This window comes from Apostichopus japonicus, chromosome 17 (assembly GCF_037975245.1).
Source record: "Apostichopus japonicus isolate 1M-3 chromosome 17, ASM3797524v1, whole genome shotgun sequence".
Classification (NCBI taxonomy): domain Eukaryota; kingdom Metazoa; phylum Echinodermata; class Holothuroidea; order Aspidochirotida; family Stichopodidae; genus Apostichopus; species Apostichopus japonicus.
The window spans coordinates 32,582,867-32,609,087 of NC_092577.1; the positions used below are offsets into that span (position 1 = coordinate 32,582,867).

The window sequence follows — 26,221 nt, forward strand, 5'->3', positions numbered from 1 at the left end:
AGATCTTATAGTTTTGCTGAACCTTGAAATGACGAAACTTACTAACAAGTTACATGTATATTTTTGCATAAATACTGTATATATTCATATAGCAAAGTATTGGTCTGACGGAAGCTAGCAGACAATAGCAGCAACCACTAACAGCAGACAATAATTCTTGAGATATTGACAGTTAAGTTATCTGATATTCTATCAAAAGTGAACTTGAAGCAAACAGGTGTGATCTCATAATTACACACGACAAATAATGTTTTGTTGTTTCTTCATTTTGCAGTCAATTGATTTGAACTTGGAAAGAGTTTGTTTAAAGGGGATGTGAAGATTATAAAGTATGGTAACCTACCTTCACATTATGGATGTATCCAACTGGTGAGTAAAACATTAGACGTACATTATGAAGAAATACAAAACATTATTTATCAATGTGCAACAATATCGTCACACCTGTTTGCTCCAAGTTCACTTTTGGTACGAAAGGTGGCAACTGTAACTGTCAATATCTCAAAAACGGTACATAGCAATTGAATGCAGACTTCACCAGAATGTAAGATTATGTTCCTCTTAAACATATCAAAAATAAATTTTGACCTGGACTATTCTTTAAAGTTAGGAAGCACTTTAAGTTAGTGATCAATGTAGGCTTCATGTAGTGCTCCCCCATAAAAAAAAAAACGGAATGACCAAAATGCTTTAGTAGTTGCGTAGGAAGCTAACACAAGACGAGGAAGCAGAAAACCGAGGGCATTTGGGTATATTCCCCATGAATACTGTGGCCGAGATAAGGAGGTTGGAAATTTCAACTTTTTCTCTCCAAACTGTTATTTTTCTCCAAATTTCAACTATTTTCACAGATTGTAGTCTTCTTTGATATATGGTAAGTGAACTTGCTAGACCGAAATTTCTATGGTCCTTATTTATGCAATTCATTATGCAGTCATCTTTTTCTTTTTCTTTTTTATGGTACAAGTGATATTTCAACAGGTGCGTATCCAGGGGGGGCGTTGGGGGCGCGCGCCCCCGGGTAAGGAAAAGAGGAGAGAAAAAAAAGAGAAGAAAAAAGGGAAAAGGAGGGGAAAAAAGAAAAGGAGGAGAGGAAGGAAGGGAAAAGAAAAAGAAAAAAAAGAGAGAAAAAGGAGAAAAGGAGGGAGTAGAAGATAGCCAAGACCTCGGGAAGAGAAAGATCCCTATTATATACACAGGGTAGCCAGTGACAGATCAAGGATTACGGAGGGGGTGTGCGCCTCACCCTACCCCTTACCCCGACAACTCCATTTTTGACGTTTCCGTTTTTCCTCTCTCACTAATGTACTTGAACTCGACCGAGTCGTCGGGGAACATAACGCATTTCGGGAAGGGGGCGACCGCCCCCCCCCAAATTTTCTTTATGACATCGCTAGTAATTTCAAAATAGACAATGCTTAGATGCAACTTACAAGGCCTGGGAAGGACTCATTTCCAGCGATCTGGGAGGCATTTTCGGCCAAAATTTTTCTTGTACGCTTCGCGCCAACTCATGGTGGCGCTTCGCTTAGATGGTTTGCCTACAGGCTTCGCCCTCCCTTGGCAATTACTCGCTACACGCCTGTTCGAATTTGTAAAGCAAAGAGCAGATATAACATCATATCAATGAGCATTGAAGATGCATGTTCCACGATGAACAGCCTCAAAAACTGTCAATGTGTGTAGTCAAAGGCGTAGGAGCCAGATTGGATTTGGGGGCTGTAATGGCTTGCCCGAAAAAAACCCAAAATTTTTCGCGCAAGAAGCGCGCATTCAACACATCGATGCCAATATCATATAGGCAAGATCGCTCATTACATTGTATGGCATCGTGTACCGCACGGTCCGTCAAAGTTCCACAGTATACCGCCGGATGCTAATGTAAACAACCAAATGTCTTATGTAGATGGAGAAAAACCATACAGATCCATTTATGTCAAAACTCTCTTTTACCAAGGAGATCATTTTAAGCTATTCATTGCTATTTATTTTTCTTTCAGTAGGTGCCCGAAAAAAATGGGAAAGCAATTGGGGGGGGGGCTGCAGCCCCCGCCTCCTACGGGACCTACGCCTATGAGTGAAGTCTTCGGTTTCGATATACCTGATATCGGAAATATCTGCTATATTTCTGTTCCTTCAACCAAGTTTTGTAAAAGCCATTATAAGAGGTTGCAATATTTCTACACCAATAAATTAACTGTGTCGGAATTTTCCAAAATTTCATCACCAACATTCTTCATAATACTTTCCTCTACTCGTTCAATTTTCACCTGTCTGTTAGGGGTTCAAGGAGGTTTTTCTATATTGGTTGTTTATAGATTGAATTTTGTGCAACGTTATGGGTATGTTTTGAAGTGATTTTATTCACGAGAAAAGTGAATTTTCAAATTCTCAACAAGTAATGGGCTTAAAACCTTGAAAAGTGGGGCTTTCGGATATTGTGGGCCGTGACGTAGAATAACCTACAAAAGCAATGATCCATAGGACATGCAATCAGGTCGAACATGATGTGTGACTGGTGACAATCTTCAAAAAGGTTATGGATGGAAAAAAAAACTTTTGGGAAATACTTGGTTCTCAGGCAAAAGTGTACATCTGGTTGCTCATTTTCAAGCCCGAGAAGTGCCATTTCCGGTGATCTGGGGGTATCAAAACCAGAAATTTTCTTGTACGCTCCGCGCCAACTGATGGTGGCGCTCCGCTTAGATAGTAATTTGCGCCCCCCGGGTTAGAAAATCCTGGATACGCGCCTGTTCAAGCCACCTTCTTCGCGTCTATCAGAGCCGTATGTATATAAATATACGGCTCTGGCGTCTATTAGAAACGGCGCCCTCTATTGGGAAAATCATCCCTTCCAAAATCCATTGTTCATTGCATCCCTCACCTATTCCGACGTTACGTCTAAACAAAGATAAATAAATAAATAAATTAAAAGTTTTAATGATTTTTTATTGTATTTCTGACATATTTATTGTAGACCATCAATGAAACAAGCAAGGGAAAAAAATCAAGAACGAAAGAAAATCAAGAAAAGAAAAGAGAGTAAAATTATTAATAATTACACCATGCCATAATTGTTTTTGTATCTGTACATTCGATGCATGGACATACTTGACATCTAAATTTTCTACATTGCCCCATTAATACAGTCATTTACAATTTTGTCTGTAAACGCCACCGTGCGGTAGTTTTTAAGGGTTGACGAAGTTTTCCAAAAGAAAAATACCCCGCTTACTTCGAACGAATGTTTGTTCTTTAAATTTACTTTAACGACATCCTTTTCACATTTTTCACGTGCCGTCAAATTTAAAGGGTTATACCGGTGACTGGATTAGATCACTTAATATCCGCATCTATAAGTGTAAGCCGTTTCCCCATTTTTGTATCGTAAAGATACGAAATTGTCAAATTTGATGATATTTTGTGATTGCATCTGGCAACAGTATAATTCTTAATACTGAGAACATTATCAGCTATGCAAAGATTCAAAATGTATCAAATTCCGAGGATAAATCATCAAGAAGATAATAATGGCCTAAGCAAAATGTTTGGAAAGCGTCTAGTATCCACCCTGATTACATCACATATACCATCTAATTTGACCCACATCCTGTGATAAGGGAAAGTTTAGCCAATCATAATGGATTGACTTCATCCAATCATATCTCAAGATAGGGACAATATATTAAGACGGGCGGTTTCGACTAACAGACTAACAGGGTGGAATATTTCCCCGTCAAGATAAGTGTTTCATAGTCTGCCACCGGAATGCCCCTTTAACTTAAACTTGCATGCAGTTATTAATCAAATGATAGGCGACGGTAAATTAATTTACCTATAGAAAAAGAGAGTAGTAAAGAAATGATAATAAAAAAAACACTTTTAATATTTCCCCAGTAACCCCAAATTTCGAACTTTTATTGGTAAGATATACTCAAGCTGCGCTGAAGAAAAGTTACCAAAACTCCATATTAAAACAATCGGAACCCTTTCAGATGAAAATAGAACTTTGTCAGACCAAGTTTTAGCGACAGATGTTTACTTACTCTTTTTGAAAAAGGAGTTTAAAAATAGATGGTCACGAAAAGCATAGATTTAACAGCCAAATATGATTTTTGTAAATATGAAAGTAAACATTTTTATCAAGTTTTTCTTTCTTCCCTCCAAAACAGATTGCATCAGATGTTTTTTTTTTGTTTTGCATAATCACTTGAAGATAGTAGCCACTTAATATTCATATATGCAGATTAGGTTATACAATGCATATTCAATTTAGATATAAATATTCATCTTAGCGTTACATATAACATAACGATATAAACAAAATTATATGAGATAAAGTCAGGCCCGACGAGAACAGAGAGAGAGAGGTAGGGGGGGCTACACCCCACCTGGCTCCGGGGTCAAAGCTTTGACCCTTACACATGACAGTCTCCTGACCAGTACTCGCCATTGAACTTAGTGCATTGTACTCGTACCCATGATGATATTGTACTCGTACAGCACAGACTGTATTCTGAAATTATACTACATTGCTTTAATATTTCATATTCCAATTATTGGAGGAACCTTTATCAAATATGACCCAAAAAGTAGCTTTAAAAATAAAATGCGTGTTGAAAAGTGAAATCGAACCAACAGATTACTTAAAATCCTTGCATTAGCTTAAAACATAAATCCAATCTATTTCGTTCGAATGGCTGTAAGTTTATGATATCTACTTTGCTCTCCTCCTACCATCTTGCATTAAAAATAAGGGGGGGGGGGAGGGGGAAAAAGCTGACACTTTCTTATGTCAAAGAGACGGAAGTGACGTCAGAGATACGGAATTGACGTCGAAGGCTTGCATCCACTTATGGCAAGAAAAAACAAATCATTGCACACGTAATTTTTATAACATTAAAAAAAATAACAAATAATCTAAACGTTTGTTATTCTATTTACTTGAAAGATACTGATCACAATAACTAAACAATCACCTTATAACTCCAACGTGTCCTTTATCTATCGAAATAAACAATAATCATATTTATAATAATACATTAATATTAATAATGGTAAAAAGTGATAATTAAACACTGCTTTTTAACCCTAAAATTGTACAATAATAAAAGACCGTGAAATGTATGTTGTGAAATCTATAAATAATTATTATGAATATTCATAAAGCATGCAAAATACCCGACTCAGAGAAAATAAAATACCGGCTATGTCGTTGTCTAATTTGCTCAGTAACATTCAATGAAACCAAAAGCAAAAAAAAATGTTCATTGGGCTCAAAAAAAGAAAAAAAAAACAGACAAACATGAGAGACTTAAGATTAATACGTAACAAAGATGCCGATTACCTAGCTAATATGCTGAAAAATATATCCCAAATATAGTCACATAATACCAAACTTTACCGATTGTTGTTGTATAGCCATCCAAGGAATTCTTTCTGTATTACGTCATTGTTTTAAAGTCGATTTGACATTTTCTTGCTTGATCATGTTTCTATTTGGGGAAACCACGCAAAACCTGGAATAATTGTCCATATTTTTTTTTTTAGAAATTTAATACATACACAAAATTCATGCTGCTATGGGGGTGTTTATTCTCACGAATTGACATCAATCAACGTTTGTACTCTTTAATCGTATGTTGAAAGCAAACAAAATAATTTGCATAAAACAAACAAAAGATAATATATGAAGACAAAATATGAAGACAAAACCATTTTGAAGGAGGAAATAAAAATGCTGACGTTGAATTTAGTTCGTTAAATAGCGAAAAATAATTATCTTTTCTTTTCAGTTCCTTTCTCGAAAAGTAATATGAAATAATAACTATTCGGTTGTCACGTACAAAACAAAGGAAAATTAGACAAATACTGTAATTCTAATACTATTTGAAAATTGGACATCATGTTCCTCTGCAGATTTGCCGAAAAAAAAGGACAACATATATACTTTTTTTCGGAAGAACAGTCGCCCCAGATTGAGACTGGGAAAGAAAACCAACCAACGCGATCCACTTGCCACTCCAGCCCCCTTTGACATTTTGCATCTCATTATAATGTCATTACCTGATAACACGAAACGAGTCATATAGGGTACATCACTGGTTTTACTAATGTACAGTTATTTTGTATGTCGCCCCCACCCCCCCACCACCCCCAAACGTTTCTTCTATATATATTTTTCATTTCTCATGGAAAAGATCAAATAAGCACCAAAATGGAAGAGAAATAAAACCTATAGGCCTAAGCGGAAAAACAACACAAAGGGAAAACCAACAAAGGAAAAAAATATTGAAGTAAACATGAGCTTCCTAAAATTATGAGTTTGATGAGCTGTTTTGAAAGACAATTTCGAGATTCTTTTTTTTCGCCTCTTGCAACTCTAATTTATCGAATGATTTGGAGAAAGAAGTATAACAACTTATTCGGTCTTCTGAACAACCACTGCGTGTGTATGTGTGTGTGTTATTGTGGGATTCGTCGCTACCAAAATCATTTCTATACTCAACACTAAGCCTAACATACACTACCTATAGGCCTACTGTGTTTTTAATGCAACAAAAAACTGTGTAGGCCTATCTCAGGTCTTTGCAGATTGCCAAAACATAAAAAGCCATCCTAACGAGTTCTTTGATAATTTCGTTTTGTTAAGAGACAAATGTGTTGCTTCGTAGGAATGAAACTTTGTGAAATCGAAGAATCTTTCGTGAGTGCAGATAAGGTAAATGTGAATTTGTTTTAAGTTCCGTTTTGCCCAAAACATATATAGATTGAAACAGTTTTATGTGGACATTAATACTGCGTAGTTTAACGTGGACTTACACACCAGGGTCCTTACGTGGACCGACTTCCCACTTTAACAGCGCATACGGTATCTAGAATAGCTAACACACACGGTTTGTAACTATTACTCTTATCACAGAATGACTTGATGCAAATTTAGGTCCTATCCCGAGAAAATGATCTTGTTAACTGCTTTATAAGATAACTAACAGTTCCTTTTCGGACAGGAATGGAAACCGCTGTACTTCCTCATGTACGTCCATATAGAAAACAACCACAAAAAGGAAACAAAAGAGAAAACAAACGAAAAAAATATAGAGAAAAAAAAACAGAAAGCCAACCATAAGAAGACGACAACACTTTACAAAAGTGTCTGCATTATGTGCATAGAACAAATTCAAAATTCAATATTTTTTTTTTTTCGTTTTTCTCGACGGTCCGACTGAAGTTACCCTTTTGCTCTTCCAACCAAACTTTCACCGTAACTTTCAAACTTTCCCCGTCTCACGCCGCGTTCATATTCCGAGAAGACTTTGAAAAAAGTACCAATTTTTTTCTCCCAAACCGCGGTGGACCATACAAAAAGAATATTGTTGCCATGACAACCAAATTTCTCCATTTTATACAGCTGACGGGACATACTTATTCCGACGATACGTCTTGACCAACGTTGGTTTCCATGGTGACTGTTGATCCTGGAGGAGAAGTCCCATAGAGGGCGGCATGTGAGGCGCTGCTGTCGTTGCCATTGGGTTGCATACCGACTGGACTGTGACTAGATGGTACCTGTTGCTGTTGTTGGTGGTGGTGGTGGTGATGGTGGTGATGGGCCAGATTTAATGGGTTGGAGTTGCCATTGGATGCCGACATGAGTAACCTTGATTGCATAGCCGCGTGGTCCTGGGCATCGATACTGGATTGGCTCGGTAAGATGTAAGCGCCGAGATTAGAAGCGACTGGTGAGAGACTACTCGCCAAATTCATATACTTGTATTCGGTCTAGAAAGAGGGAATACAAATCATATTATTATACATTTTGTTTTATTGATATGATTTGATGTTAGTTTTTTTTGTGTAAGACTGAATCGTGAATCATGTTTAATTTAAAGGGTGTGAAGACTCGCGCACAAAGAAACGTCTCATGCCGGTAATCTGACCTAGTTTCAAATGAGGTGTAACAGTCTAAATGTTAGACACCACCATCGATCTCAGAAAATACACACACAGCTTGCTACCGTCGGTAAATAAACACTAGTGTACAGTCAATACATACAGCTACGGTCAATAACCACAACACCGTGTACATATAGCAGCGATGGACATCTCAGGTCTAGATAAAAGATAACAAGGTATCACGTTTCATTACTGTCTGCATTTTGTAGCGACAAGAAAAAAACTTCACTTGCAATCAACGGAAAGTTAACTTTTTTTCAGAGGGCGGCACGCGGTTTGGGGCGAGACTTCAATGCCTTTAAAGTACGGATATGATTAAATTTCTAGCCAAAATATAATGCAAATATATTGCACTGCAAACAGAATATCACTGAAGTTAAAGGCCTATAGCTAATTGTTTTTCCGTAAAACCAAGATTTGTGACACTGTTTAACAATTTTGGTACAAGTTTGCTTCTATTTTATAATAATTTGTTTGACTGTTTGTTTTGCATTTTATCTACATATATAGATATATAGATGCCGTGATCTCTTGTTATGTCAGAAAATGCACAAAAGTTTGATTTCATTACCTTAATTGGCGTACTGTAACTAGATGAGGTTTGCAATGGTGAAGGTTGACTCTCCTGTTTTACAGATGATTTCCCGCTCCCTCGTGATTGGCTACTGGTACCGTTGTTTTGACCAATCCCAGTCGAGCTATTACTATGTTCGTTTGCTGATTGGCTGGTTGGTGTCTGTTGTTGTTGTGTTTGCTTCTTGGGTTTACGCTTCCGAGTTTGAATCCCGTCTTTCTTCATAGCTAACGGTCGATTGACCTATAAGCGCAAAAAAAAAACAAAAAAATTATATATTAACCAAAAACATGCACACAATAAATTAAAACTGTAATCAAGAAAGCAATTAAAACAATAAATAAATACAATAAATAAATGAGTTATGTCAAAATCGATTTACAGAAAGTTGAGGCATTTCATAAGTCGAGCTTACATTCCACTTAGTTATAGGTTTCCATGATACAGCATCAGAATTTGATCTGAAGCTCTTTTCAATGCCAAAATTGCTACGAGTGCTTATTGAAGTCTAATTGTTGCTCACAGTTCCCGTTACAAGCTTAGTATTATTACGCGAAAGCATCTCCGAGTTATGATGATTAGTGCATTACACCATTAACAGTCTTAGTATATTAAGTATAATTAATACTCAGTAAAATATAGTTATACTAAGTTTAATAATTCTGAGTATAATGTAACACACTTAGTATAATTATGTACCGTAACATTGCACGCAAACTTGATCACAACAAATACGGAGTTTCTATTTGATTTTCTTATCCGTAAGTTTTGTGCTCGACCAAAAGTTTGCCGCGTAGCAAGAAAAAACCTTCCTCTAACCCCTCCCCTCCCCTACCCTCTCTCCCCCCCCACCCCACCCCCGTCCCTCATTTCTGCGATTAAGTTGAAATTATATAATCTAGCAAAGACATTTCTAGTTATCTACGAAGATGAAGGTTGTGGTGGCATGTGCTTAATGTATGTCTAGGTTTACATTTTTGTAGTTTCAAGTTTCTAGTAGATTCTCCCCTTTTCTTTTCATTTTTTGATCGACGTTATTAAACTCTATTCCGTCTCATTTTGTCACTCATATTGAATTATCACAAACCACACCACGTGATACGCGTCACAGACGCTATGTCTGCAAGTTTACTACTTGTAATGTTAGCCATTCTTCTTATTTTTCTTTTTCACTTATTCACTTTTTGGAATACAAATAGAGGTAAAAAGGTAGTAAGTTTCCTTTCGAATCAATCAAAACACACTTAAGCGCAAATTGCCCTATTAGTCATTGGATGTGATCTTTCTTTCACTCGCAAAGGAGACACCTTTGTTCTCAGTTGTGACCCTATCTGCCCCTATGCATGCCCCCGTGTCGCGATATAGTCGGACAGACTCTGTTCTTTGTATAATTAATGGTTCTCTGAGTGTGGTTAACTCACATACACTCACGCGCGACCCATATTTTCACGTTGACACGTAGGGTTACTAGGTTCAACAGTTTGTTTATTGAAAAGTTACCGAAATGGCCGCCCTTTGCCCAATTACGCTCTTTTTTGTTTTAACCAAATGTTTTATATCCTGAACGGAATTGTTCACTCGAAGTGGTTTTCACAGTGGATATACCCCCATCACTCTATAAAATTGTAAATCCTAACTACATTCTTAGACAAAATATAGACCTTATGTTTATTGAATATATAAGAGAGAAAGTGGCTTGTGTTTGTGTGTGTGTTGGGGAGGTGGGGGAGGGGGTGGAGGTAACTACAATAATTTACGGAGTGGAGAGTGGATAGGAGGGGGAACCGACAGATCCGAACGGGTGAAAATATATTCTTTGGTAGCACAGAAACAGCAATAAGTTGAAAAAATATAGTTTTCTTTGAAATAAATATATCGCATATATGTAGAAAGTCAAATATCTATTAGTCGGTCCTAATCGAAGTTCAACTACATTTCAATTACAGCCTCTGGTTCAGGGTATTTTTGTTTTATCACGAGTGAGATAAATTTTATTCTCTAATTTAGCATTCCTCCGTGTCTGAGAATATTTTCGAGGTTTACAACCTCACGAGATAATCATTCCAACCAATGAAAAAAAAACTACTTAGTAGTACTTATCAGGCTAAAATTAGAGACGTAACTCATGACCTTTGACCCTACACAAACACCAAACATAGCTACATTTAAAGAAATTACATAGGATTTCTTCATGATGGAAAATAACTTTTATCAGCCTGTCTCATTCTAGTAAACTAACGGATAGGAACGACGACATGAGGTCGCCATTTAACTATTGGTAAGTATGGTACCATAATGAAAGGAAAACATAGGCTCACGTATAGTTTATTCTATCAGCTAATTCTCATGTCAAAGCGAATTTATTGTTTCAAACTGTGACTCGAAAAGGTTGAGCGAGAAACGAAGTCAACAGTGATAGATGGGGAACGGAATGGTGGTAATTAACCTGTTGACCCAGGGGTAGCACACGCGGCTCCTTAACAGAAACAATTGCGTCAATTTAATCGCGATAGTATTGTCAAGTTGTTATCGCGTCAAATTTTTGGATCGATACATAATATATACTTATAGCTTGCCGCCAGAGAGACCGGCTAATGACATTTCAAAAGTTTAGAATATCTTTATAGGACTTATGTTTTTGTTTTTTATTCCTTCATATTGTTTTGGCGGTGGTGGGGGAATGTTGGCAGGACCTGGGTATCAGGATGCTGCCAGAGACGTCCAATCAGATGGCGCTATGCCCTTTTATGTTTCCCGTTTTGTGTACTGTGTGCCGACAGAAGTGACACTCGCCAGTCTGTTACTAGCCTATATCAAATTGTGTGTGTGTGTCTGATAGTGTTGTATATGTACATTGTTACTTCTGAGTATCATATGATCGGCATGTTGAGTCCAAGTTGCAGTTCATTCCCCAAAGTTTCTGATAATTATAAGAAAACTTTGAAATATGATAATAAGAATTGTGCTCAGTGTAACCAATGACCGTTTTAGGCTCACAAATGGAAACGATTTTTTACTGATTTCTACACAATTTACACGGAATATGATTTTGACTTGCAGAGTGGGGATAGGGGGGGGGGGAGATGAGAAGACAAAGATAATCCTACTTCGTTCAACACAATAGTTAAACGTCACCCGAAGTGCGCTTTTATCGCGCTTGATTTCCTCAAGATTTATAATGCGTTGAAGGTGAACAATTAAATGTTCATTTCTGCAGCAGTAGCAGTTGAACGTCTACAGTATATAGCCTATTAGTGATTTTTAACTTTTAATTACTGGTGGTAACCAATAACGTGTTAATTTTAACACGTTTTGTTGGCAAATATCTCTTCCTCTGTATGATGATCAAGTTATACTTTCGGCGTTCCACGACACGAGAAACATAAGCACAAAACCTATATACAACAGGTCAAACGGTATACTATGCATGGATGTACATGTATGTAGTAGAGAATATAGTTATATATTGAGTATCCTGTTTATATTTATGTACTCAGTATATGTATATACTCACGCTGTGTAACTTATAATAGAGACCGCACGCGTTGCATACTGGCTCGCCTTCCTTATTACGTCTCCACAATGTTGTAGTACTGGTATGGCAGTTAGCACAGGTTATACCCTCTCTTCTCGAACCAGACTGTAGACAAAATTGGAAAGAAATTTTAACAATAGAATGAATAAAGTTATTTCATCCCTTTCAATATTTCCAACCAAATCTTCCATTTTGTTTTTCATTATTTCATAAAACTTATCTTATCTTTTTATGATTTTTCTTTCTGTTTCTTTCAGGATTTTAATTTGCCTATCATTTGTTCCGCTACTTTCTATAATCGGTCAAGAAAATATAAATATGCTACTCTTCCCACATGCATATATATTTATTTTTGACCAGAAATTGCCCCTTGTTTTCTTTTTTTTCTTCATTTTTCTCCCTCTTTTGTCCCTTCAAATATTTATTATGGCGCGGTAAAAAAGTGAACAAATGAATATCGTCTGCTCTGTTCTGTCTCTTTTCTTTATGTTCAAACATCACAGCTAATAGTGACTATACGTTTTGTAATCCATTACGCAGAGAATCTCTAGTAAATCTAGCCAGTTTATATCCCTGATAAGAAAGTACCATCATATTAAGAAGAGATAAGAGGGACGGTTAGTTCCTTTCGGCTAAAATGAATTCCCTAATAAACCTTCAGCTTGATGAATTCCCTAATAAACCTTCCGTCTGCCCAAAGTGACAATCAATATATACCAACCAACAATTGCTACAACAACGTACGTACACAAAAGGTGAAATTTATGGTGACGGTCTTAAACGCGACTTTCCTCTTTCAGACTAATTTCCCCCCTTCTCTCTTCAATTTTTGTGCCTTAACGTTTTTCTCCCCCCTTCAACTTTCTGTTTCCTTTTCTTTCGGTCTTTCTCTCTCTCGATTTCTATTTATAAAAATGTCTTCCACCAATTCTTTATAATTTGATTCGAGAGCAACCATGTATCACAACTGTCATCTCATAGATAAGGCAAGCGTTGATTTCATGCCTTTTGACGTGGTCCGTGATAAAAACGAATCGCTTCGTCTTCTTCTGCTTTTTCTTTTTTATTTCTTTCTGGGTTTTTTTTTTTGTCCTCAATGGCGGTCCTTATAAAATTGCACTGGCATCTGCACTGGACCAGCTCAAACATACGGCTCAAAGATTTATTCGAATTTATAGAGTTACCAGCACGGATGGAAATTACAAAGAACTTGAAGGTTTTGATCCCGCCACTCAACCAATTTAATCATTCTTTTGAACAGAGGAGCAAAAAAATGAGAGAGTTGTTTACAACCAACAGTGATCTTCCTCTTGATAAGAAGCACGAGAAGGATGTAAACTTGAAGGAAGCAAGGATGGAAGGACTAAAAAAATAATAAGAAATTCGAAAATAGACCATTTGACATTTGCATCGTATATAAACCAACACTTCCTATAACTTTATTTTCTGCTATAGTGTCTTTACTTTTTAAAACAAATTGACTACATGGTGACGCAAAAATAGATACATAGATAGATACACACACACACATGTATATATATATATATATATATATATATATATATATATATATACATGTTCAAACAAATAAACAAATTCTGATCAAGATATTGTACATAGAAAGTATAAAGTGTACTTCATACCATTCTTCTCTGTGGTTTCAGGAGAGGTCGATTGTACCCATTCATTTTATGGTACAGTCCACAAGCATTACAAAGATAATGACCTGTTCCATCTCGACGCCACAGGGGAGTAGATATTGCTCCACAGTTTACACACTCTCGTCCTGTCGACATGAAATCAAAATAATAACAATAATAACAACAGCAAAAAAAAAAATACTATTTAGTAATTCGGCGAGGAAAAAATACAACAAAAGAATGGAAAGAAAAATAAAATAAAAGTAGCATATCCGACGTGGACTATTGGTCCCTTCTCCGGGGATTACACAAATTCTTTGGATGTGACCAACATTTCATTGAACAACAGAGTCATAGTACAACTGCAATACCCGAGCTACATTTTGTCACCTCGGGTTTTTTAGGCTTTAGTTTACTAATGGGTTTAAAAACAACATGGATAGATACGGTTAAGTTTATTTTTAACTCTGAAAAGACGTTGCTTTCTGGGCTCACCGTATTCAGGGGGTCCTGTAGCCCAGACACTACACGGATCCATCGATTTCAGACCCACCGGTGAATCGCCATCTAGAAAGGGGAAAACGATGGAAGTTTGAAAATATTGTTTTCTGAAAATGATGATAACCAGAAGTGTTCTTCTTTGTAAAATATGTTGTTATTGTGAGACAGGGGAACAAAGAAGAAAGGTCTCAGTAAATGCTCATTCAATCGTATCGGGAAATAAATTAATAAATCAATTACCTCATTAATAACCAACCAAATTAATGGTGTACCATTTCGATCAAGCAATCCAATTATGACGTAAGGAACTTACGTCATTGAGGACAAAGATACTAATTATTCAAAACATTTTCCTTTATGTGAACATCAGAAGCTTACAAACTTTTAGTCCAACAAATATAAACCACGCACGCAAATCCACATGTACATGTATATAGACGAATACAACGAATGACACTGCGCATGTGCAGAACCAATGTAATGACGCCTTCGTTAATTCATCGAACCAAACAAATATAAATCCTTACCGTCTCATGTTTACTCTTGCAATTTCATGAGACCACGAAGTAACGCTCAGGGTTATAAGTTCGTTATACATCAAAGTTGAAGCAGATTACCAGGCTTAATTTAGTCCAAAACAAAATCAAGCTAAGACGATTGTACAACATTTACTACATCAAACAAATTATATGTAGACCTATGATTTCAGTGATGATAGAAAATACCGCGAAATCATGCCGGGAAATCAAATTAAGTTATTTCACGTCAAACAGTCGTTCCCTTCATCGGTACTGTACTTCAAATAACATATAAAGTAAACAAAGAAATCATAAATTGAATTTACTCTTTCAGTTCTAACAATTTGTTTTACAAATGAGGTCTTCAAAATGACAAACAGAAATACCGCAAAGCCATCGTTGCTTATCATATATAGTATCGAATCAGAAGGACAAAACTATACATTAATATTTGGACATTGGTAATTCCTACCCGAAAAGTATCCTTTCAAAATTTCCCTTACCAACCATATCACTGACTAGATTCGACAAGCTGGGAAATAACAATTAAGGTTATGTATATATTTTCTTATCTGTAATTTGTTATGTGTATCACTACTTCACTGTTCATACGTAAGACTTTTAGTGCTTAGGATACAAAACTGTTTAGACAACCTAATTCTTTGTTTACAAAAGGATGGATTTTACCGGATCAATTGAGACATTGATGTTACACATAAAAAAGCTTCGTATATAACCCTCTAAACACACCACTTATATGTTTCTTTGTCTGAGTATTACTGTTAAGTCGGGAAATGAGTTATATATATATATCTATCTATCTATCTATCTATCTATATATATATATATATATATATATATATATATATATATAAACCGCATTTACAATATTTTTTGGGTATAAGTCCTGTGAAATGGGTTAAAAGGTAGTTAAACATATGCTACCTTTTACTTGTTGCGTAATGCATCATAACTGTCTAGCCCCCCACCCCACCCCTTCCATCACCACGTCCCACTCCCCACAACTCCACGTCACCACCGTGATCTCGCATTGCATTCATTCACTGGCCCTAGTATATTATGTTTACTTAAATACCGGTATATCTTCCCCAATCAAAAAATTAAAACCGCATTTAAACAACTGTAAATTTCAGGCAGAATATGTGAACGAATCACTCAACGACATCCATACGGCTTTGTATTTGTTTTTAATTGTCTCTTTTACGACATTATTAAATTTTCTACACACTTGAAAAACAGAGACAGTGACAGAGACAAAACAAAACAAAAAGAGGAAGAAGGAAAGCAAAGTCAAAACTTGAACGAAAGAGAGGAGAGAGGAGAGGGGCAAGAAGAAACTGTTTTGAATAGGTGTGAACGAATGCTAAGCAAAGATGGCTGTTCAAATTAGCACGACTAGATCGTAAAATCAGATGAAATACGACTTCTTCTTCTTCTAGTATAGCTTACGATGTTTTTGACTTGCACTTAGCGTGGACTTTTTGAGTCCACATTCTCTTACAGCTATGAGGTTGCATTATATTCATTTTCGCTTTCTATGCATATAAACTACAAGTTGACGTCTTTACGAAACGTTTACAAGACCAGCAACAATCATAAATCACGTATATGATCGCTGTCAGAAGAGACAATCAAACTGGAGTTCAAAGTTGAAAATGGAGGGGAAATATGGAGGATGGTCGACTGGAAAAAAAGGATAATGTGAGGTCATGGGTATTCACGCAGTAATTAACAGTGAATCTAGAAATGTATTTCCATACCATAATATAAAATTATAAAATGGTATCGTAGCTCTTAAAGGTCATTATTAAATAGTTCCCAACATATTGGTATAGAAAGTCCAATAGTGGACATTCTTGCGCAACCTTAAAAATTATTGTACTGGCAACATTTTTGGGGGGAGGGGGTAGGAGATGCATTGAGATACTTAATTGGCTAAGAAAACTGCGTTCATTTCCTGGAAATGATTTGGATGGTAATTTGGAACCTTTATATGCAAGAATGTTTTAAGCACTTTTAGCAGACTTATATATGAGAGTAAAACTGATTCCCTCACTTCTTGACTGGTCCAAGTTTGATTCAAATAATTATATAAAATATATGAATCATAGTGTTCGTTACGGGCTACCGTACGGCCAAGACTATTTTAAAGCAACACTTTTCCATTTCTCATATTGAATTCCCAGTCGGGTTTCGTTCTTGTTTATTTACTTAAAACATTTTTAAACCAAACTTTACCAGAATAAAATTAATTTGCTTAGGGTTCTCGAAATTAGCATTCTTATCTGCTAATGTAACAAAACTAAAGCTATTTGGTCTATCACAATCCTATCATGAATAGAAATCGAAGTGTTTCAGTAAACAATAATTGTAACCAAAAATACCCCTGAAAACACAGAATATTTCAATAATCCGTGAAATGTCAGAATTGAAACGTATATATCAACGACAGCTTCGGCTCATGACAACTATAAATTTAGCACACCGTCTAAAATTGGATAGAAAAAGGAACATACAGCAAACAACACAAAAGACGCCATTTTGAAAGTTTTGACAAACAAAGCTACATGACATGTCAAAGTTAGGTTGTGCTCTAGCAACACCCCTTCTTCAACCATGCAAGATAAAAAAATGTTCATGGACAAATGAGCTTACGATTTTTGTAAACCACGTTAGCCAGGTTATTTACGTTGTGTCGCTCTTAACCATCTGTAACCCAAAGATAAAATTCGCTGACGGATCGCCAAAGATGATTATGTTTATTCATCCTGATATAGTTTCATAAAAAAAATAACCCCTCTAACTGGATGTGTTAGTTATCCTCACGACATGACGTCACGATAAATGCACCAATCACAAGTTTGTAATCATGGACACAAAAACAATCGCTGGAATCCACGAAGCTGTCACAACACGGTAACAAACTTTGCCTACATGGTGTGCCGCGAAGATGGTGTGTGTCTTCTTCGAGACAAAGTGACATATACCCGTTTTGTAAGTCCCACGTCAATTACTACGACATATATATGCCGCCGGCTGACTATATTGCCGAATGCCCCAAAGCGCCATCTGTTCGGTACATAAATATGTTACGTAATGGATGTTTTCATTGAAAGACGGACGTAAAAAGCAGGAATATGTTTGCCACGATTGTCTATAGATTAAAAATCACATATGGATCAGTGTTATGAATGTCGGCAATTCCAGTAGAGCATACCAAGAGTGTAGGAATAGACGCAGTTAGATAGCAAACGACAGGGGGCGCGCTTGATGAGTCATAACATCCCTTGGGTCAAATTTATGAGCGTGATTTCTCTCGCGAAATGTTCTACCACCTACTTCACAACATAACTGCGGTCGTCGATTATATATAAGTTAAACCAGATTATCGCCACAAATAACTCGATGATATAATAAAAAGCAAAATCAAATTCGGTAAGTTGCTCCATGAATTACATCGCCAAATACAAGAATGACATGATTTTTTATCAATTATTGTGTAAATTATCATCCAAATTCTACATTGATTGTTAAAGAATTATTATAAATTATATTTTCAATTTAAAAGGTACATTACTGAGGTGAATTTATTATTTGTTTTTTCCTTCGAAAAGACACGTGTTTTCTCGAGGATTTATTCATATTCAACATTAAGTTCATGCACTTTATAATGTATTACTTGGCGTCAACGTGGCACTACAATTCAGCATAATGGTACATAAGGTATATATAAGCCTGAACTGGTACTTGCACTAAACTTATTTTTCGCGTTCCATCACGTTTTCTAGATTCAACAAGTTTGGTTACCATTTACCAGGTCAAAGTTCAACCCGCAGATCATTATATGAGGCGCATAAGTCGAGAACTGCTTGTGACGTTGATTGGCCAAACGTTACAAAACGCACGAAATACACGTCACGTCGTTGTCTATTCATTAGACTTCATTTTCATAGTCGAAAGATAATGTAGGTTAAAGTTAAGATAATATTAGAATTACCAGCCAACCATGATGTTGTTCCATACCTTTGATCGTTAAAACTACATATTTGTGTAAAACTTTAGGTCATTTTCAGTTTCTTTATCCTACATAACGATAGGCTATAACATTAGGCCAATGTACTAATTTTAAAACATAGCCAAATGTTATTAGCCTGCCATTACGTAGGATAGTCTCAAAAACGCGTAAGCCTATTTTATCGACTAACGAAATATCACAGCTAACCACACTGGAAATATAACTAAAATATTGTAAGCTTTTGCAGAATGTCAGTGCATATCCGCCAATCCACCCTTGCTATAGCATGCTGTTACTTATCTTCATGACGTCGGGGAACGGGGGGGGGGGTGGGACCAGAAGAGGATTAAAACAAGAACTCACAAGTGCCTAACACACAATTATCTTTTATAATGTGATGCCAGATCGCATAACGCACGGTCTATTTACTTTGGTACGCTGGTAGAGTATATAGTTTATTAAGGCATTTGCACGACGACAATGCGACAATGCGACAATGTAGGCTGCTACAGATCACCGTTTCTGTTAGACTTGCCCAAGTCTCCAGCGAGGGTCTTCTGTCCTCGATTTTAGTTAGTCTAGCGTCCTCTGCATAAGGATTTTTTCGTACATATGAATCGGTGGGAAACTGAATAATTGGATGACACTTTGGCCAGTCTTGACTTATACGGACAGTTCAGTAAATGTACATCCACACGAAAGCCTTGTTAACCAATGTCGTGAAAGGGGCATAAAATGACTTCAGCTACTTCACTGATTATTTTGGCATATTTTCATATTTCATCATCGTTCTTATTATTATTATTATTTTTTAAGGGGTGGGGGGGGGGGGTTCATGTTTAAGAGCATAAATCAAAGTACATAGTAGATAGTGTGAAAATAAGGAGGATTAAAGTTGATTTAAAACATTCTTAGAAACTCTTTGGTTAAAAGTGGTTATAACTTGATCCGAGTGAGAAGTCGGAAGGGTTGGATCTGGTTAATAGTAGGCTAAATTAGTTGCTCCTCTTCTATAGCTGAAAATCGAAACGGTCATGCTATGGAAAAGTGCTCTTACAGGCCAGGCTATATCAACTATCATGTGATGGGTATTGCAATGTTTTGGGGCTCGGAAAGCTATATACGATACCATACCGCCTGGCGATGCACAAAACAGAAACCAGCTTACTATAATAAACAGTATAATCCATATGTGTGTATGACAGGTGTATGCTACACTGTCCAACATACCTGCAGAAAACTGCTGTGCGTTAGTCAGTATTAACTTGACTTTTACAGAGCAAGTCGTTTGCGAGTCAATTTTTAGTTACATTAATGTTACTCAAATGCAATCGATTACATTTTTACTTGGCATTGTTGGGATGCGGGGAGGTGGGGGGGGGGGGGGTTAGGTAGGGGCGTTAATTTGCTTTTTACCCGGTCTGCGCTAGGGACAAAGTCATAACTACAGACCGCCGTCAAGTGGGGCTTGTGGGTATGACCAAAAAAAAGGAAAAAACCTTGAACGGCTATGACATTGTAAAGAAAAGAAAAGCAAAATGGCAGCCAGTAGTTGAATGATGTCGGATTAGAAGGCATCGCCGGCTAAAACTTAAAAGTTTACTGAAGCTGTTTGAAATATATCGGACTTTGATTCTTAACTACGTGTAAGATGAGCGAATAAAGCAGCTCTAAATAAATACACACGATTGTTCTTTCTCATTGTTGACTCTATTTCGGCTTATACACTTTAAAAGACAACAAAGGGAGGCGCTCGTGTTGTCACTAGGGGGGTTTAAACTCCTTGAAATGGTTAATATTTTACCTACAGGTCCTGGCCTGTTCCCCCCTAAAACCCTTCTCGAAAACAATAGGATACACGGTAGCTCAGTTCAACGCACTCTTTGTTGTCTCTCTTAATAAGCCCAGCTCAATTAGAAATTCCGAATTAGCTTAGTAACAAAAGTTGCTAATTAGTCTCGTAATTATAACCAATGTGAAGGATGTTTCAATGATACAAACATATTGATTTTTATACAAGACAACTTGAAGGGGTTTAGGGGTTCTAAAGACTAAACCAAATTTATAGACACCTCCCTGGTGACACCGTGGTATAGGTATATAGTGTATATACGCAACCGAATTCATTGATGAAATGTGTATGTCAGATTGAAGGTTATAAGGCCCCGCACCCATCAGAACCCTAGACACCCCGTACCCCCCTCCTCCACCCCCTTGTCCAGTTCCTACGCCTCTATCTTTTGTTTCTTTTATGATGGCGAAATAATTGTTTAAGTCAAGACGCAACGGCATTCCTGTCTAATCTTTTAACACGTATAGTGTATATTTTACAAGTCTGGAGTGTGATATCAGATAAATCCGACCATATCAGCATTTAACCTTGTGATAAAATTGTTTTAAAAACCACTTACCCTCAAACATGTGTCAGCAATGCATGGACAGGAAACAGAAGCTAAATGGATTTAACTCATACCAATATTACTGTCAGAAAAAAATGGAATACTTAAATTGAATAATTTACACACAGCAAAGCACCGTATATAAATAAACAAGTGTCGAAATTTATTGCATTTTTTTTCTGAGTGTATTTGATCCATTTTGTTTTATTTATATTATTTTACTATTCTTCTCGTATATTTATTATTTTATTTAGAGCGTCAATAAGCAATATTTCCTAAGGAAATAATTTAATGAAATTATGTTTGTAGCTAATTTCTGAGTGCCGTTTTGTTCATAGCATGTGCTGCGACAGGGGAAAGGGCTCCGCACGGCGGATACCATCCCTACATCTGTCGTGATGTGATAAATAAATTCTAAAGTGACTTTCAGCAATCTGTTCTATATCGATCCTGATTTTTTAATATTGTCATTGCCATTACCCTCTTTTATACAGCCTCTCATTGGCTGAGCCTGTTAATGTATGTATGTGCTGGTTCAAATAGATTTAAAAACAATTTTTCGTCGCATTTGAATTTACATTCGTTTGTGCTTGCATATTTCCAAATACAAATGTAACCAAATGTAATTTGTGTTATTTCGTAAACTTATTGCAAAAGCTATATCGAGCCTAACATTCGGCTCGGATATATAAATATTCTCCGCCAACAATACTCAAACGTTTTGACAATTAAAAGCGATTTTGGGTAGTTATTAACTTTTATACCGACTCCATCGTGGAGACCGCGAAATTTGGGGAATACGCGCAAGTTTTGTTATTTGGGGGCGGTACATCACATCGAATGTAACATGTTTGTTTCATGGGGGTAGGGATTGGGAAGGTATATCATAACTGGGTCTGAGAAAAATATAAATCCCCCTAAAGTTATAAATACAGCTATATCTAAGTAGAAAGAACAGAAACTTAAATTCGTTACATAAATATAAGATTTCGTGGAACACGTGACTGTCGAACATGAAACAGACATTCAGTGGGATCGAAAATGATGGGATCATAGTCTGTAAAAGATGGCGCCATACCTCATTTAATTCAAACTGAAAGACAGTTTGTTACATTACCGTAAACTGGTCAAGCATATAGGGCGAGTAAATAGTAGCTTTCTATAAAACTAACTCGGTTTACCAACGGCAGACGTTAATGTTGTGTTATAAAACATGTTAGAAAAAGAAGTCTTTATTTCAGAACTGATTTTTTTTAGCACTTTTATGTTTAATACAGCTCAAAGGAGTTAATCCAACACTTCGCGCACTTACATGGTAGAGGAGGAAGGGAAAGGGGAAGGGGAAGGAGGAAGGGGAAGGGGGGGAGTGGCAACATATCGATCAGTTGAGTGAAAATTATGTGTATGTGTGTGTGTGCGTGAAAGGAGGGTGTGGGAATGGTCATTATGTTTTCTTGTATGGGTATTCAACTATTAGTCAATAATACATATATATATTGTCAAAAGGAGCATTGTATATTGTAAATTTAGTGTTGGATATAAGATGACCGATTAAAGCATTTAAGCTGTAGAAGTCACATAGGAGGGGTATTGGGAGTAAGGTGGGGGGGGGGGTGAAGGAGGCTATGGAGAGGAGTGAGTAACAAAAATAAAGATAAATCTAGGTTAATTTTCACTACCAATATCTCTGTTAAGTTCGGAGCAATTGACCTGATGTGACGATTATGCTTGTACAATTATACTTAAACTCACTACACGACAAACTTGAATTATTTACAGACACACAGACAGATACATTCCTACATATATTTACTTCAACGCTGCACGTCTTACTTCCTTTTCTATTTTTTTAGTATATATATTTTTTTATATATCTCCTCGTGTCACCTGTTGATTCTACATAATATTCACTAAATATTAAATAAGACATATTCCAGCTCCCACTATTCTTCCCCTTGCAACAGGTTTCTCCTTCCCACGGATCGCAAAAAGCAAATAAAATCCAATAACAATAAAGAAAAGAAAAATACTTTAACCAAAAAAAAACAAGGTTCATGTAATAATTAATATGGAATAAAAACGTGGCGACACTTGTCTATCCTCGGCTTATCAGTAAAATAAATCGTTCAGTAAATATGTACACACACACTCTCTCTATATAAATATATACATAATATATATTTCTCTTTATTTTTAAGTTACACACACCTTCTTCTCTCTCCCACCAACTTCTGCATGTTATTTCACGTTGATACACACTTAAATAAAAATTTACCAAAAAAAAAAAAAAAGCCACCAGAACGATTTGTTACTATAAGTAGTTAGACTATTATACTGGTAACCATCGCCCTGTAATAGCTGACACATAAATGTATTTAGGGTTTAAGTTAAAACAATTCAAGTAAACAAGCCAGATCACCGAGTGGATAGTTTCTCACGAGAGGTTCAAACTGTTGCGTCCATAATGCAAACAAAATAGGAAATTTATTAGCAGTTAGGTTTACCCCCCCTCATCATGTATCCAGGGACTGTAACAAGGTGTATGAGGAAAGACATGAAAAAATAGGACACCACGTATTGACTTCACTTGTAGGTTATATGGTCCTTAAGTACATTCATTGTATACAGTGTACCTATACTAAGTCTATACAGTGTTAAACTTGCAGTTGGTTGTATATGGGGGGTGTAGGCCTATATAGTAAAACAGGTAGTTGGAAAGAGGATGTTTCATATAATTGTATTAAACTTGAAAATTAGCCGGGATGATCATAGCCAAAAACAGCAAGAAATTAAAAACAAAATTATAATAATAATAATAATGATAAACATTAAACAAATCAAAAACTGTTATTTATTTTTTTAAATGAAACAAGTAGATTTAATCCTGTTGTTATTTTTCTTGCTGTTAATTATCGTTTTATTTTCGGGGTTTTACCGATTTTACCCTGATTTATGTAGAATAAAGTAGCATATTGGAATCGCTCATTTTGGCAAAATGTTCAAGTTACAAATAATTTATTTAGTCTGCGGATGCGAGGGCTTTTATGGGTGGATATAAAGGTATGAGGTTGGGTAGGCAAAGATCCCTCTAATTGGTCTAAGGAAGCGGGTGGGTAGGTGGGTGGTTGGGTGGGTGTGAGGTAACCCATCTTCCACAGTTCAGAAACGAGTATAGGTACAGAATTTAATTAGCTAAAACAGATGAAGTTTACTTTTTAAATTTTCGCCATCATTTAAAGAAATATTAAGCGGAAGCAGTTTTCTCTTCAATTTTTTGTGCCCCCATTTTCTTAATGTTTCCACTAAGTGCCATGATGACTAATGCTAGAGAAAATGCCGATTTTATCAGATCTCCCTCCCCCCCTCCCCTTTATCTTCCTCGTGGACGCGTGATTTTATCTGTACAAAATCAACAGTATACAACGTGGTGTATTATAATACACACAACCTCGTATATATATATATATATATATATATATATATATATATATATATATATATATATATATATATATATATATATATAAAGGCTACGTATAGGCCTACTATAGTAGGCACAACACAGCGGGTGTGTAAGCTATTATAAATATATCTACGTATATACATATATATAAACGACCGTGAAATAATAACAATCTTATCACTAGAATCAAGAATACAAAGAGATATTTCCTTTTACTGTCATGCACCCTCGATTTATCACTTTCATAAATTGGTCGATTAGATTGTTACACCAATTCCACGATAATCATCCCAAATCAATGTTTATTCACTGCTGGGCATTTCATTTTTTTTTTTTCTTTCTTGATTTAATAACCAGACACAAGCCCGTCCGTCCTATAGTATATATAGTAGCGTACTGTGTAATTGCTACTATAGGTTAATGCATTGATAATAATATTAGTTATACACGATAACGCGGTTGTAAAATTCCGTACAGTCAATAGCCAGTAGCAGGGTTTGATGATAAGAAGCGAGTTGTCAGTGGCTTAAGCGAGGAGGGGCAAGCCGGTATAAATTTACCACAATAATAACGCCATTGAATCTTTGTCTCTGAAGAAGAAACAATATCCTTGTGTTTTTTTTTTAAAGAGATAACATTTGTAAAATGGAATTTCATATTTTTATATACGAAATATTAGTTTGTCATCTCATCCCTATGCACTTTACTGATTGGATAACCACCGATTTTTCATTTAATAATTATCAATACTATCATTATTAACTTTTTTTGGAGAAGGATAGGCTTACGTATATGTGATGGTATTGTCTCCATTTGAAGGGGGATCGGGGTGAAATTTGGACTGTATTAACTTATTCAGACTTTTTATGTGAGAATAACTGCTCTTCAAACAATAACAAAAAATTAAATAATAACAGTTTGCAGGGAAAATTTTGTCTATAATGGTTGAAAAATATCTTTTTTCCTTGCGTAAATAAAAACAGAACGACACAAGTCACAGTCAAAGTTTAACGTCAGTAATGATGTCATCAAAAGTGGCCTATAAACCATAATTCAAAATTAATGAGATCTCATTTTTAAGCATTAGGCTATAGGTCACGGCAACCAGACGGAGAACATTGATTTACGAGACTTTGTGTGGCCGTTCTGCGTTTTCAACACGGCTTTGTTCTTCATCACCCCCTCCCATCACCCTCTCCCCCGTTGAAGTCTTTGTTTAACCACCCACCCACCATTGTTTTAAACCTATTATGTTATCTTTGCAACAATGAAACAAATCACCCCAAAAGAAATTTATTTTATTTTTTATTTTAGCTTGTAAGAAATATCGTGGTGCTGAAACACAACTAGACTATGTATGAAGGTCCTGCTTAAATATAAGTTATTTCAGACTTTGTCATTCAAACGACAGAAGAACATGGAGTTTTTAAGTGCCCCGGCAGCTTTCCCGTCTGCGCATGCGTCTTGAGGAAAACTTTGACACAGTAACAGGTGTCAATCTTGTAGGGAACGTCGTAATTTCAAACCGTACCCCTACCGCGCCTGTTACGATCGTTCGCCTCTCGCCCGGAGCCAACGGCCTCGTCAGTACGGATACGC

The 26,221-nt window shown here is 36.3% G+C and overlaps 1 protein-coding gene across 2 annotated transcripts in view; it reads right to left on the reverse strand.

Annotated features, from left to right (window-relative positions):
- Positions 1 to 4,018: 4,018 nt before the first annotated feature.
- LOC139984612 (uncharacterized) overlaps positions 4,019 to 26,221 on the reverse strand; it is a 50,584-nt gene continuing 28,381 nt past the window's right edge. For both annotated transcript variants that reach the window (XM_071998559.1, XM_071998560.1), the window contains exons 3-7: positions 14,201 to 14,272; positions 13,709 to 13,851; positions 12,045 to 12,170; positions 8,528 to 8,773; positions 4,019 to 7,782 (exon numbers count right to left, since the gene is read on the reverse strand). In XM_071998559.1, coding sequence (XP_071854660.1) covers positions 7,426 to 7,782; positions 8,528 to 8,773; positions 12,045 to 12,170; positions 13,709 to 13,851; positions 14,201 to 14,272 — 944 coding nt within the window. In that variant the 3' untranslated portion in view covers positions 4,019 to 7,425. The remainder of the gene's footprint in view (positions 7,783 to 8,527; positions 8,774 to 12,044; positions 12,171 to 13,708; positions 13,852 to 14,200; positions 14,273 to 26,221) is intronic.